This window comes from Temnothorax longispinosus, chromosome 10 (genome assembly GCF_030848805.1).
Source record: "Temnothorax longispinosus isolate EJ_2023e chromosome 10, Tlon_JGU_v1, whole genome shotgun sequence".
Taxonomy (NCBI): Eukaryota; Metazoa; Arthropoda; class Insecta; order Hymenoptera; family Formicidae; genus Temnothorax; species Temnothorax longispinosus.
This window is the reverse complement of record NC_092367.1, coordinates 14726529-14742964: the sequence shown is the minus strand read 5'-3', so window position 1 is coordinate 14742964 and position 16436 is coordinate 14726529. Positions and strand designations below refer to the sequence as shown.

At 34.9% G+C, this 16436-nt stretch overlaps 2 protein-coding genes across 5 annotated transcripts in view; one reads left to right on the top strand and one right to left on the bottom strand.

Annotated features, from left to right (window-relative positions):
• LOC139820894 (uncharacterized) overlaps positions 1-10137 on the bottom strand; it is a 31702-nt gene extending 21565 nt beyond the window's left edge. The window contains exon 1 of the mRNA XM_071791480.1: positions 9531-10137. The gene's annotated coding sequence lies outside the window, so the exon portion shown is untranslated. The remainder of the gene's footprint in view (positions 1-9530) is intronic.
• Positions 712-6702, top strand: LOC139820284 (transient receptor potential cation channel protein painless-like). Of its 4 annotated transcripts, XM_071790429.1 has the most exons (8): positions 712-1609; positions 1829-1983; positions 2855-3196; positions 3316-3534; positions 3999-4226; positions 4337-4564; positions 4739-4830; positions 4915-6702. In XM_071790429.1, exons 1-8 carry the CDS (start codon positions 1518-1520, stop codon positions 5401-5403), a joined length of 1845 nt encoding a protein of 614 aa, XP_071646530.1. In that variant the 5' UTR covers positions 712-1517; the 3' UTR covers positions 5404-6702. The 4 variants fall into 4 exon arrangements, with proteins under 4 accessions (XP_071646530.1, XP_071646531.1, XP_071646528.1 ...); XM_071790427.1 differs by having other exon boundaries at positions 718-1609; positions 4739-6702; XM_071790430.1 differs by lacking the exon at positions 3316-3534 and having other exon boundaries at positions 716-1609; positions 4739-6702.
• Positions 10138-16436: the final 6299 nt, after the last annotated feature.

Below are 16436 nucleotides of genomic sequence, written 5' to 3'. Positions count from 1 at the left end.
CTTTCTTCGACTGTTTATGTAGTTCCAAATTTTCTTTTCGTCCTTCAATTTTCTTAATTCCTCTCTTCTTCCTTCTCTCTCTTCTCCATCTTTTTCCTCTCTAACCACCCCTTCAGGCATTTCTTTCCTTCCAAATAGTCTTCCTTACTTCCCTTTCCACTTCTCCATCTTCTGTACTTTCTTTTCACCTTCCTCTTCTTTCTGGTACAGCTCCTATTCCACCAATCTTTGTGCCCTATTTTTTTCTTTTCTTTATCTTGACTTCCTTATAAACTAAGGCTCCAAGGATCCAGTTTTTGATTTTCTCCAATTTCTTATCCACCGACTCTATTTTTTGGACCTCGTTTTCATTCCATACCTCCGTCTTTTCCCTGTATAATTTCCTTACCTCTTCGTTCCAACATATGATCTTCTTTGACATATTCTGTTCCTCTTCTTCCTTTTCTGTCCACCCCTCTATTTGTCTCGTATTCTCCTCTTCCTCCAGTAACAAGGTCAGAGGCAAATCCGAGTCCACCCTGTCCCCTATTTTAAATTCCAACACTCGTTCTTGCGCACTATCGTTTACAATTGCATAATCGATTACCGAGCACCCTCTCGCACCCATACACGTATATTCCCCATCCCAATCCTCCTATATTTTGTCTTTGTAAATAAACTATAGATTTAACCTTTGTTGTGCACACAGGGGTCAAATAGACCCCAGCGTTTTTTCAAACGCGTTTTTCTAATACGTACAATACGTACAAATATTAAAAATTGAATTTTTTATGCATTTTTTAGTGAAAAAAGTCCATTTTTCGGTTTCTTTAGTTAACATATCATTTGTAATTCTGTTATGTTGCAAGATATTAATGAAACCTATTAGACCTAATTTGGAAGCTTTGAACAATAGCCAGCAATTTTGTTTGAGTCAAAATAACGAATTGTACGTCTGTAATAAACAATTAAGTGACTATGGGGTCTAATAGACCCCCTGTGCACAATACGTAATTTTGAAGAGGTGTGCACAACAAAGGTTAAAAAATAGAGGCAGAAGAAAAGATCATAGATAATATCCAAGAAAGCAGTAAAAAATAAAAATTTTGTTTATATTAAGTACATTTTGAGTATATTAAGACAATAAGTAATATATCGTAAAATGTGTAATTTTCAGAAATAAAGTAATTCGATAACAACGTTGTATTAAAGACAAAATGAGATTAAGATAGGCGAAATCTGCAGCAGCAGTTTACGTTATATATTTTTTTTCTTTTATTTATCACACATATCTCCGCTTATCATTCGCTTTGGTTTCACGCTCAACTTGTGTATCATTCAGTACAGTCTTACACAAGTGGTGAAAGGATTGCGTAGGATTACTTACTGCTGAATAAATCGTTATTTCATACAATTCTACATTAACTATAGACGACGAAAAAACATTTTAACAGATTTCTCTGTGATTTTACGCAGAAAGAAGTACGAATATTATCAAACATAACAGGAGACAAATTTGAAGATTCTAATGTGAGAAGATGTCGTCCGACGGAAGCAATTCTACTTTTTATAAGAAGAAACATAATATAAGTGAAAGTAATGTGGACTTAGATGATCAGAAAATAAAGAGGTAAGCGAACATATTTCGGAACACTTTAATTTTTCTCATGTTATAGCCGTCATGTAATATCAAATTTTCATATTAGTGACAAAGAGCATTATGATGACGATTAACATGAGAAAAATTAAAGTGTAATTACGTGACGGGTAACATGAGAAAAATTAGAGTGTTTCGAAATAGGTACTGTTTCGATATACCACTACTTTCATCGTTTCCTTACTCGGTTAGATCGTACCCCGAGAGCTTCCTAACATCCCAGCCGTGTTCTATAGGCGGTAGTATCACAGTGGATATACCGTCGCTTACCCCTAGTCCTCATGAGTCGACAGCTTCTTCATCTTCCTCTTTTTCTTTTTTTGCTAACTTCTTCCGAAATATGCAAGGTAATTGTGTGTATGCGTGCACGTATTGTGTGCATGGCGTGTACGTGTGTGCTCGCACCCGCGCATGCATGAGCAAGGAGAGAATAAGCATTTTCGTTAAAAAAAAATGGTACATATAATATACAAATGTTCTGACCCTGATAGATTACAAAATATACAAATAATTGTTCTTAGAAGAAATTAAATTGTGAAGAATTTACTGTCATTTTATTCAAATTTCTTTGAAGACTTGCAGATAAAAAAGCAGATTCTTAAATTCATAAATTCTATCTGAACAGTAGTGACGAGACTAAAAATGTCTGAAAGGCATGAAAGAAGGACTCCATGCCAAGTTTATGTATCATCTTTCAGAGTCGCCGAAGAATTGCTATAAATATAGCCATGCGATGTAATTATTGCAAAATTAGTACATGTCCCAATTATATTGACAGTGTCCCAATTTGTGATAATCTCACTCGTCTTTCTTATAGCGAATTCGGTTGGACACACCAGTGCGCACTCAGTGCACATTAAAGCCATCGTACACAAATCAACGTATATATAAAGTGTATATTTAATATAAACGGGTTAAGTCACGAAGTGCTTAATATTCTTTATTGTACTATTTGGTAAAATTGTATTGGGCATTTTATCAGTCGAAATATTTGCATTTTACTTTAAATATTAGAGATTAAATCAGTGTACAATGGCTTTAATGTTCACTGAGTGCGCACTGGTGCGTCCAACCTGCAAAATCATTATTAATAAATCAGCTAATAAGTACGGATCCAATATTTATTTTAAACATGTATTCAACATGTAAACAAAATCAATTTTGTATAATTTGTTTAACATGTATATTATTAATTTATTAATTTATTATTATGATGAGATTCCTCGGTCAGTAACTTGGACATTTGCGAGATTCTAAGGAGGTCTATTGAAAGCCCAGCACGTTTGAAAATAATCAAAGAAGAGGCTCTTTTGTATGGTCATGACATCGTTTTTCGTGAACTACTTAACTTACGACCCGAAGTAACCGATAAGATGATTCTGGAAGCCTGCCGACTACTGGAAATATCGCCACTAGAAATAAAAAATGCGTCCGATCAGTTGGAGTATATAAAGCTGATCCTGAGAAGATCAACAGCACAAGTCGATAATCAGTTGGAGTGTATAAAGGTGATCCTGGGACAGGGAAATAGGGAAATCATGGATGTTCGTTCCGTTGATGGTAATTATATACATATATCGACAAATAATAGCACAAACAATAAAAGAAATAGCATTTCTTAAAAAACATAAATTTCTTACAAATATCTGAATTATGATTTCGCCTTTTATGCGCTTTAGTACGTTTGAATATCATGAAAAAAGAGGTCCTTTTGTATGATCATGATATCACTTTTCGTGAACTACTTAACTCACGACCCGAAGTAACCGGTACGATGATTCTGGACGTCTGCCGACTACTGGAAATATCGCCACTAGAAATCGACAATCAGTTGGAGTATATAAAGCTGATCTTGGGACAACGATTTAGGGAAACCATAGATGTTCGTTCCATTGATGGTGATTAGATTATATACATATATCGACAAGTATAATAGTACAAACAATAAAAGAAATAGCATTTCTAAGAAAACATAAATTTCTTACAAATATTTGAATTAAGATTTCGTTTTTTAGGCGCTTTAGCACATTTGAATATGATTAAAAAACAGGTCCTCTTGTATGGTCGTGATATCAAGTTTTGTGAACTATATAACTGGGGGCCCAAAGCACGACGCGAAGTAACTGATAAGATGATTCTAGAAGTCTTCCGACAACTGGAAATGTCACAACTAGAAATCGACAATCTGTTGGAGTTAGCTGATCCTGGGACAAGGATTTAGGGAAACCATGGATGTTTGTTCCGTTGATGGTGATTATATACATATATCGACAAGTATATAATATTACAAACAATAAAAGAAATAGCATTTCTAAGAAAACAAATTTCTTACAAATATCTGAATTATGATTTCGTCTTTTAGGCGCTTTAGCAGATTTGAATATGATTAAAAAAGAGGTCCTTTTGTATGGTCATGATATCATTTTTCGTGAACTACTTAACCCACGGCCCAAAGTAACCGGTAAGATGATTCTGGAAGTTTGCCGACTACTGGAAATATCGCCACTAAAAATCGACAATAAGTTGGAGAATATAAAGCTGTTCCTGAGACTCAGATTAAGGAAAACCATGGGTGTTTGTTCCGTTGATGGTGATTATATACATATATCGACAAGTATAATAGTACAAACAATAAAAGAAATAGCATTTCTAAGAAAACAAATTTCTTACAAATATCTGAATTATGATTTCGTTTTTTAGGCGCTTTAGCAGATTTGAATATGATTAAAAAAGAGGTCCTTTTGTATGGTCATGATATCATTTTTCGTGAACTACTTAACCCACGGCCCGAAGTAACCGGTAAGATGATTCTGGGAGTTTGCCGACTACTGGAATTATCGCCACTAGAAATTGACAATCAGTTGGAGTATATAAAGCTGATCCTGGGACAAGGATTTAGGGAAACCGTGGATGTTTGTTCCGTTGATGGTGATTATATCATACATATATATCGACAAGTATAACAGTACAAACAATAAAAGAAATAGCATTTCTTAGAAAACATAAATTTCTTACAAATATTTGAATTATGAGATTTCGTCTTTTAGGCGCTTTTTGAAAAATTTGTATAGCTATTCTGTATCAAAATTTTTTATTTTACAGATATAGGCAATACGGCGTTGCATTACGCTCTCGAGAGAAATTGGTACGAAGCTGCAACTCTACTTCTCAAGGAAGGCAGTTACCTTGGTCAGGTGAACATATTCAACAACATCGTTATCGCGGATATTCCAGATTTCATATTGTCCAGCTATTTTAATGACTGCATTCAATTAAAGAAAGAATGGACGGACGAGTGTACGATCGAGTTCGACTATCGTTGCTTGATGCCGCACGAAAATTTCGCTGAACGGCAAGAAATTTTGCGAGCGACCTGTGAAATGGAAGTAATTTTGTATATCGCCAATAACGACACTCTCAAACATTTGTTGAGACATCCGTTAATCTCGTCCTTTCTCTGCATTAAATGGTACATGATACGGCATGTTTTGTACGCAAATTTCGTTTTTTACACAATGTTCTATTTCTTCGTGAACGCCTACATACTAAGCATGACTTACGACACATCAAGTGAAAATAAACAGCAAATTGCTAACGATAGTTTCAATACAGTCTTTGCAAGTACTTTCCTTACATTGCAAAACAATCTATCGTGGGTTTTTGTCATGGGGATGTTGCTGCTCTTTACCTATCGAGAGATCTTGCAATTTCGCTCCTATCCCCAACGCTACTTGGTAGATTGGAAAACTGGTCACAAGTTCTGCTAATTGTACTGACTTTTGCACTGTTGTGCGGCGCAGGACTGCAAATCAGGGTCATGGTTATCCTGCTGTCCACCTGGGAGTTAATGACTCTGATAAGCCAGCATCTGTTTCCATCTTGTATCGAAATGTTTCGAACTGTCTTCTTCAATTTCGTTCGCTTTTCCTTCCCGTATCTAATTCTGATTTTTGCATTCACTCTAGCTTTCTACATGCTCTTGAGGAATGACGGTTTCTCTAATTTTGATCTTTCGCTTTTCAAAACCTTCATTATGTTCACCGGCGAGTTTGACGCCAAAGACATTTCTTTTTCTGCGTATCCTGTTTGGAGCCGCATTGTACTCGTGCTGTTCATCTTTCACATAGTCATCGTGCTGTTTAATTTACTTAATGGTTTGGCAATCAACAACATTGCCGAGATTCTGAATAAGGCCGAGATTATCGGACTAATCTCCCAGGTACGCCTGATCGCTTGTTTCGAAAGAATGACAGTCGGGAAACCGTTCTGCTGGAATTCTAAATGGACGTGGTCAAATCCTTTTAATTTCTTTTCCAACAAGATTCTTCTCTTTCCACATTACCTCAAATGCGGTAAGATAAGTTTCAAACCTTACGATGATAATCTGATTGTTTATGATGGCCATAGGCATAACGTTGGCTATTCCATGGATTGGTCGACTTTGAAAATGGATCCTAACATAGTTAAACATGCTAAACAGGTTGTCTACGATAAGAATGAACTGTCGAATAATGATATGATGAATGAACTTGCTAAGTTGCAAACAAGATTGACACAGATAAAAAATACTTTGAGATGTGAAAACTAAGAATGCTGAAGATGATGCTGAAGAAGACATTTTTAAAAATTAAATTTGAGTGACTTTCTTAAGTAAGTCTTAAGTAATAAAATGCATGTAAAATGAGGAGATTATATAAAGAATATAATAGTATTTTTTTAATCAATATGTAGAAATTAAGAGATAGAAAAAAATAATAGATAGAAGAAAGAGTTTTAAATTTAGAGAAGATCACAGAAACGGTGATCTTGATTGACACAAATAAGCGTCACTTTGAAACATTGAAGATTTAAGAGTTAGGAGAATTATCTAAATCTATATGTGTGACATAACAAGATTTTTTTTTATAAAACTCAATTTTAAAAAATAAATGACTTAAATGGTTTATTTAATGATAAGACTATATCTTCGCAATAAAAAGCTTTAGAACTTTTTCCGGGAATGACTTCAAATTATTATAATTTTGATCAATAGTACACGAAATAAGCAATAAAATAATTTTTTTTTATTTTTTAGTTAAATCACTTTCATAATTATTAGTATATATTATATATATTATCAGTTACGGAATAGATTTTAGAGAGACTAGACAGACGGTACCGCGAGTGGTGGCTAGGGCTACGGTCTTCTCGTCAGGTGATATTGCCACACGTGTGACCACACCCTCCTGGTAAAAGACAAACGTTAATAAACGTTAATAAATATGCCAATCGCACAGCGTAGAGTCATAATATGTCATTTGTTCAATCAACATTTGACTAAAACCTACATTTCTGATTATATACTAAAAAAATTATGAATAAAAACTTAACGTAATTGCAACTGAAGGATTATTTACCGATAGTGGTATTATTTGAAGAAATAAACATGATTCTCTGAAGAACAAGTAGACGCTGCCACTGGTGGAGCCTAGCACAATGTAACTCGGCGATTAAATTAAATTTCCCGGGAAAAAATGGAGGAGATCTGACCATGTCTGATTTGATAAAATAAGATACAATGAGATCTGAAATTCAAGTAAAGTCAGATCTGATTGGATACAATTTTATCTCGCCAGATCTGCATGGCCATATTTAATCACATGCAGCCAGATATGCTGAACTATAATCCGATCTCACCAGATCTGACCATTGCTGCCGTTCGATATTGAATCGCAGATCCAATCGGATCTCTTCCGATCTAATCGGACATTATCTGATTGCTTCAGATCTTCTGAAGTACGAGCAGACATTATGCCTCAGATCTTGTCGGATCTGAGCAGACCTAGCCAGACATGTCTTGATCTCACCAGATAAGACCAATCTTGGCTTACAAAGTTGTGTTGCTGATTCAATCAGATCTCTTCCGATCTTGCCGGATCTGAGCAGACCTAGTCAGACATATCTTGATCTCACCAGATAAGTCCAATCTTGACTTACAAAGTTGTGTTGCTGATCCAATCAGATCTCTTCCGATCTTGCCGGATCTGAGCAGATCTCGCTAGTATAGAACTTATAAAAATTTCGTTCTCAAATCGTCCATTATTAATTTTTACACCCAATGTTGGATATTATATCAAATATAATATTAACTCTATAAAGGGGAACCTTAAGGGGAATATTAACTCTATAAAGGGGAACCTTTTAAATGATTTTTGGTCAAAAAATCAATTAATTTTTATATTAAAAACAGTTTTCTCAATTTTGAAACATTAACATATATAATAAATATAGTCTCTTCCAATTTAATAATAATTGTTAATTTCGACACCATATTTAGAATTTATTATAAATATTCCATTAAAAAAGTACCGTGCAAAATTAATTAATAATAGGTAAATATAAAAGATTAATGTGTATATGTATATATAAAACATAAATCTTTTAAATTATTTTGCAAACATACCTTATAATTTAAACTGATAAAATAATATAATCACATATAAACTTATATAGTCATATAAGATTATATATGATCAGATCATAATGCTGCATCTCAAAGTATCCGATAGATGGCATCCGACGGAATCTGATTCTCGTATTTAAAATTTGATGAACAGTGGTATAAGAACGGTATCAGACACGGCAGTGTCGTGCTAAGTTGCGCCAAGTTATGTAAATCGTGGAACGGCACAACTTTTGTATCGTGGAGTCCACTTTTAAAATAAAGTGGCACATTTAAAAAATAACATTTGAAAACAACAATTTTCTGCAGTGGATGGACACCGGATCGGATCAGATCTACTCATGTCTGATTGGATCTGAGCAGATATAATAGATTATTCTCGTTACATATCTGACTCTATCCTCTAGGATCGGATCAGATCTACTCATGTCTGATTAGATCTGATCAGATAGGGCCAATATTTTGATCAAACTAGATCTGAGTGGATTGGATCTGATGAGATCTGCTCAAATCTGTTCAGATCTCTTCCATTTTTTCCCGGGTTATTGCGAAATGTATTACCTTTTTATTGTTTGTCATCTTAATACGTGTTATTGCGATAAATATTACCATATGCTTCAGTGATCGAATTGGTACGACACCCCTCACGGAATGAGGGAGGTTCCAGGTTCGAACCCTGGCTGAGGTAATATTTTTTGCAATAAATTTAATTATTTAATTAAGATGCTTATATTATAAGAATCTAAAATTACATCAATTTTAGAATGACCAGAATCCTTGGTCAAAACGCGGTGACGATTTGTCACGACGATTATAATCGTTGCCACAATTATAATCATTGCCAGTACAGTCGATTAAATTCTTAATTGGGTTAAAAAGATAAAAATTTTAAATAACAATAAACGCGCATTAATCGCATTAGTTCTTATCGCTATATAAAATTCGAATCGAACGCTCATCCTATTTCTTCAATGTATAATATAAAAGTCGAGGAGTAAATTGAAATGAATTACGGATCCACAAATACTTAATAACATGTCATCTAAATGAACGAGTAAGAAAAATATTTTCTGAATATGTACATTAAGTATCGTGATGAGGTAATTACGGTGTTCCATGTAAAAAGTAATATTGCAAAATTTTCATTTATAATATTGTTATTAGTTAGATAATGTCATTGACATGTGACATGTTATGTGACATGTTGTTATTTGTGTCTGTTATTTATTTCAGTTTATTTCTCGGCTCTTATACTTTGAAGAAATAGGATGTGTGCGTTCGATGCAAATTTTATATTGCTGTAAAAACTAATGCGATTAATGTAATGTATTGCGGTTTTTATTTTTATCTATTTGTTTACTTTATGTATTATCTTCAGTTATTACACTAAAGATGATTTAATAACAGACCAAAACGTTTGTTAAAGTATTATTTTAAATAAAGGTTACTTACGAACACTCTGTTGTGGCACTATGTTTTTTTTTTATGTGTTGATATCTTCTTTTTTAGTTCTTAAATTACACAAGTCACTAAATATGTATTTACGGTCTTTATATCTTAATTACGTTTGGTATAAGTAAAAAGTGCATTAAAATACTTTATTAATACTCTACCACTAACAAATTTTAAAGAGATATAATGTATTATTTATTTTATTAAAAAATGTGCATGTGCACAACAATTAAACATGTAAAAGTAAAAATTAATTTAATTTCGAAATATTTTAAAGATATTATACATTATTACAAATGTTTTCGTTACTATATAAAGTGTATCACGATAAACCGAAGTTTTTATATTAAACGCGTGCGAGTGACTGATCAGTTCTGGTTCTGATCTATTGACTATTTGTTCGCTTTTATGATGTTCTAGTTTGATCATTTGATTGACGTGAAAAAATTGCTTATACAAGCAATGACTATAAATGATATCAGTAATACAAAGGTTATCAATAGCGAAATAATTAGAATCACTACAATGTTGCATATGATTTGCATGCTTGATATTAAAATGAATGAAAAGATTAATACAGAATAATAAATGTGCCGTATCTATTAAATATTTAACGATCTGAAAACTTTTTCACAATTTTTTCCGATTCCTTCTTTTATTGTTAGTGCATGTCAGCACAAACGGTAATATATAATACACTTTATAATAAAAAAATTGTTTTAATATTGTATAAATTGTAGCGATTGCATTGTTACCTCTCCAACCGCCGAAAATGCTCTAGAGTCTAAAGTCTGAACGCTCATACATGGAAATATCAAAAGACACGGTAGTGTCTCGCGGCAAGTCCACGTGCAGCGCGAGACACTACGGTGTATATTTACGCAAGCAGGAGAATTTTTAGTATGTCCTATAAAGTTTATAAGATTTTCTTGTACGGTTGCTCTGAGAGCTGGAGTGCGCTATCAAGCCACGCTGATGGATTGAGAGGGTGATGACGCGTGGCTCCGTGCAGAGTGATTACTGATTAGTAACTCAAAGGTCCGTGATTCGATTTCGGCCCGGCCTTCGTCTCGCATATACCTCGTTTAAGAGGTGGATTCCTTGTTTGATGGGAAGTTAAAAATTAAAGATCCATATGATTTAATAATCCGTTTAAAAGTTTAAAATGTTGTTGACATATTGCAAGTGATAGACGGTAAGAGTACCCAGCGTCACTTTAAATTAAAAAAAAATAAAGATACATTGAGTGATCGAGATAGTGCAAGAATGAGTGAGAGAGTGAATTGAGAGTGCGAGCGAGATAGCGCGCGTTGTATGCATGAATCAGGAGAGTGAGCGAGAGAGTGAACGAGCGAGCGGGAGAGTAAAAGAGCGAACGAGATAGGCGCACATCGGCGCATTGCTTTTTTCCGCGTGTCCAGCGGTCGACGACGTTATTGTATTTCGCGGCAAATTTGGCAGTATGATGATTATTCGTTTTAGTGGTACAAGTATTTTGTAAATCTTGTAAATGTGAACGATTATCTTTTGTGTTTTGCGATTCGTAAATTGAGTGTACATGTTGTAATAGGAAATATAAGCGTTAGTGAAAATAAGATTATAGTATAGTAAAGATTAATATAAAGTACGTTGTACTCGGTAAACATCAATTAATAACATTTGAAGAAAAGTAGAAGCAAAATATAATCTGATTAATGAATAATAAGAATAATCGTACATCGAATGTACTAGTCTGGTTTTTATGCTGGATTCTTGAATTATTTGACAACAAAGTTAGTGAAAATTGAGATTTTATTTTTATTTGTACATTTATTTTATATGCCTTTCCAAACCGTTAACCTTTAGTGCGATTGCTATGACAATATGTGATACATCAGATGAAATAATTGAAAATCTATTTCGTGAAAAACAGTTAAAGAAGAATGTTAACATTGTATGTATATAAAGTATTTAAATAAGTATCGTCTGCAGTTAGCCTTAAAAAATAAGTTTTCAGAGTTCACCACGAGGAGGTTGCAGTACGGTTTTGTACTTCTTATCGGGGTGTTTTTTTAATGTAAGTCCCCTCGGCCCTCACAAAACGGGGTGCTTTTTTAGTGTGAGTCGAGATTATTTTTTTAATCTTCATCATTGTCACTCTCAATTACTGGAATGTAATTGTCATTTTTGAATACTTTGCTTAGTATTTCCGCTGGTTGTTGCTCCCATATTGCTGCAGTGGTATATTATTTATCTCATGTTAGGTACTTATCAAAAATTTTCAAACTAGCGGAAATATTTAGCGAAGTATTTTATTAGTTAACGATAAACTTATGCCATTATGGTTCCACGGAGATTTAACTGCATTAAGAGTTGAAGACATATTACTTGTAGAGCACAATGATAGTAACGACGAGGACTATATTATTGTCGATAGTTCCGACAGCGATAGCGACTAAAAAAATCCTCGTAATTTATACTTATGTTTTATATCCTACTTTTAAGATTTTAAATACAAAAAATAAGAATAAAAAAATAAATAAAAAAAAAACGTGAATGTTACATGAACTTACCTTGTTTCACAATGTACGCGCAGCTTGTTTATTACAACTATTTTTGCCACAAAATATTCGATGGGAATTTTCGCACTAGTATGGGCGGTATTCATAGTCGGTTCTTAAGACCGTTCTCGTCAAAGATTGTTTTATTTTCTATTTAAATACATGGCAAGAGATTACTCGTATGGGTAATTATGCATAAAAATACTCCACCCGCCAATGACCTTGACTTTGACATATGTTGTCAAGGTCACTCTCCTGAGTGACCTTCAGAAGTTTTTAGCCGGCGGTCGTTATTCGTTAAAAAGTTATTAATAAAAAAAGTTTGGAAAATATAGCAGCTATTTTGAATATTGGAAGGCATAAACGACTAATATTACGTTTTTTTTTTTAAAGCAGAGAATACTATATTTTGCGAGAAAGTCGCTGCTTTACTAAAACACAACATTTAAAGCGGTAAAATTAAAGTCTATTTGTTAATGCAGTGAATACTTTATTTCGCGAGAAAGTCGCTGCTTTACCAAAACACAACATTTAAAGCAGTAAATTGTTGATAAATTGTATATTGAATATATGTGAGTATTGGAAGGCATAAATGACTAATATATATTATGTCAAAATAGTTCAAGCATACACTTTCCACGCGAAACGAGATGCCACATGGGTTCGTGGCGTGCTTTATAAGCTCTTTTATTGTATATCGCCACAAATATTCACACAGAAGATCAACTAACTTATCTTGTTTAATACCACCTCTACTTAAACGAGCTTGTAAAGCGCGCCACAAACCCATGTGACAATTCGTCTCGCGTGGAAAGTACATGCGCGTGAACTATTTCGACATATATAGGTATTAGTCATTTAAGTATGCCTTCCAATACTCACATATATTCAATATACAATTTATCAACAATTTACTGCTTTAAATGTTGTGTTTTGGTAAAACAGCGACTTTTTCGCGAAATAATCGCGAAATAAAGTATTCTCTGCTTAACCCCTTCGTTGGCAGAGAGAATTCGACAAAAAGTGCCAAAAATGGCAGGAAAATTTTTTATCCTGAAAATTTGTACCCTGGGGTTTTTGAGGGCCCCTGATTACGAATCTGAACTTAAAATTCGAAAATTCAAAATGCAAATTTCATCCCAATTAAGTAATTTTTTGCATATTTATCCGCCATTTTGGATCCGCCATTTTGAATTTGCAAATTTTGAATTCAGATTCGTAATCAGCGACCCCAAAAACTTCCGTGTAAGACTTGGATGCCAAATCGAAGCAAGTTATAGGAAAAAAAGGTTGACGCACTTTTGCGTCAATGCCACACAGGGCACGGAAAAATTTGACGCACTTTTGCGTCAATGCCAACGAAGGGGTTAAAGAAAAAACGTAATATTAGTCGTTTATGTCTTCCAATACTCAAAATAGCTGCTATATTTTCCAAACTTTTTTTGTTAATAACTTTTTAATGAATAACGACCGCCGGCTAAAAACTTCTAAAGGTCACTCAGGAGGGTGACCTTGACAACATATGTCAAGGTCAAGGTCATTGGCAGGTGGGGTCTTTTTATGCATAATTACCCTCGTATGTTCTGTGAGAGAAGTATATTGACCCGTTACAAATTGGCAGCCAAAAGTCGCGCGACTTACGAATGGCACAAAAATTGTTGGTCAAGGCCAGCGATGGCAGCATTGTTTTTTTATGTTCAGAAATGTTCGAGCTACTTTAAAAAAAAAAAAAACAATCGTATGTTCTGTGAGGGAGGTACAGTACGAAAATATGTCACGTTTAAAGGTTGCTGCTATGGTTCCTGTCAAGGTGGGGGGTGGCAGCATATTTTTTTATCAAAGTGCTTGACATCCTGAATCGATTGGCATAAGTTTCAGCCGTATGTTCTTTAAGAGAGTTTTATCTAAAAAAATCATACCAAAAGTGGCCTTTTTTAACACTTCGGTCAAGTTGCAGGGCATATAAAATCCGACATAGTCGCTGTAAGTCAGCAGGCGTCCGGCTGTGTCTGGCTGCCGTCCGCGTCAAACGTTCCGAAAATCATGGGTCATTTTTTGAAATGTTAGCTTTTGCGCGTATTTTTACTTTAAAGTATATAATCCAGAGAGTATGCAGTTAAATTTTCACGTAAAAATATTGAAAATTTAGAAAGTTATTGAATATTTCATAAAAAGCAATTTTTTGGTTTATAAACCATATTTTGAATTTTTTAACCACAAAGCTTTATTAAAAACTTTTCATAAACAATCTCATATTCATTTTGAGTGTTGCAAGTATGCACCCTTTTAATTTCAGCCAAAAAGAATCGATCCCCCGTTTGTGGTAATTACGCAAAGTAGCGCTGGGTCAAAATGACCCAGGGTGTAGTTTATGTCTCAAATAGGTAGTGTGTAGTTTAAGGGTTAAGACATCACTTTCTCTATGAGGAAGCCAAGTGCAAATTTCTAATTTGCACAATTTTTTACATTAGATTGTTTTAAATATACTTTTCTTCATAATTTTGAAGGTACTCACATTGTTGAAGTTCCCAATAATGGCCCTGTTCTGGGCTTTTATGTCCTTTCACAAATGTTTTTTCACAAATGTTGTCTGTCGACAACAAATATCTAATATTGCCTTTCAGCCGAAATATTTTCTTTTAAACGCAAACCTTTTCTTTTATATTAGGTAATTGTTTAATCGACTAAGATCACGTTTGCGAATCAAAACACGTACACAATTTTTACAAAGACATTCGAAAGAGAGAGAGAGAGAGAGAGAGAGAGAGAGAGAGAGAGAGAGAGAGAGAGAGAGAGAGAGAGAGAGAGAGAGAGAGAGAGAGAGAGAGAGAGAGAGAGAGAGAGAGAGAGAGAGAGAGAGAGAGAGAGGAGAGAGAAGAGAGAGAGAGAGAGAGAGAGAGAGAGAGAGAGAGATTGATTGATTGATTAAATTTATTTATGCCCAAACATTTGCTAAAGGGCAAGATATAAATTGCAGATACATAATTAACAAGAGAAGCAATAAGTGCACTACAATGGCTCGTTCAGTGCATTTCATACTTAAACTAACAAATGCAGACTTCATGTTAAACCACTGACGTAATATAACCTTAAACTAATATTACAACATATATATATACGTTACTCGCAAGAACATCGCTAAAAGTCGAAAAGTTTTGCCGAGGGAAAATAAAATAATGTTTGGCGACGTTTAGTCTACGTCGCGGTCGCGCGCTCGCGCCCGATGGCGAATCACAGTAATTACTTTCTTCCGCGCAGGAGAGTTACGGTATTTACATAGTAATTGCTGCCGCGAAAATCACGCGAGAATGCAGCAGCTGACGCGCCGCGAACTCGCACTCGTGACGCACCGCCGTTGGTGGTGAATCGTGACGGGATTATCGGCCCGGCTATTTTACAACGGCCGTGACGCGAAAGCCGCGGTCGCCGTGTAAACAAACGAAACTGCCGGCCCGAATTAATTGAAACTCCGTCGAGATGTGTGCGCGCACGTACGAGTATTCGTTCAGCCACTCTGGGATTTTCGCGCCTCGCATCGCTCGTCTGGAAACACTCAACTCGGAGTCTTGTCACCGTTCTATCTCCGTTTTTATATATTTTTTTGCTTTTAATATATTATATTTAGACGATATATTAAACAATATTGTATAAAGAGATATGCATAATAAATTTATATAATATTTCTTCAAATCTCCTCTCGCCCGAGAAAACGAAATTCAGCTTCATATATATTTGACTATTTTATAGAAGCTGTTTGCCGTATTTCATGTTAATCCAGCCTTATTCATACTTCAGCAGCTTAGCAGTCTGATGAATATTACAAGAGCTCTGTAAGGGAAACACGCGTAGCCTACCTCGCGTATATACTTTTCGAGAACGATGTCTGCCGCTTGCTTACGTAAGTAAGGGGGATTCTCGCCGTGACGGGGAAAAAAATTGCATCACGGTGCCGTGCCGAATTTAAACGGGCGTATTATCGCGTGCGTTCTCGGCTCCTCTTCGTCGGCCCGGTACTTTGATAAGACAGGCAATTCGCACATATGTGAAACGCGCGAATAACATCGCTTCGTTAAAGCACTTCTGCGGATACACCCGAGAGAGGGAGAGCTTTTGCGGCGCAGTTTGCAAGCTGCAATCGGCTAACTCGAAACAACAATTGTTTTGAGCGACTTTCGGCAGACAAATTGAGAGATGTTATCCGAATGGCGTGATAATACTTAAAGGCCAACTTGATTAAGCCCTATAATCTTCGTGTTATACGGTGTTATACGGTTATGTCGCGTTGTTTATAATTATCAAGAAAATTAGTGCGACCTCTCTTTTACGAAGCTACGAAACTGTTATCTCGTGAAAAGGTGCATCTTGA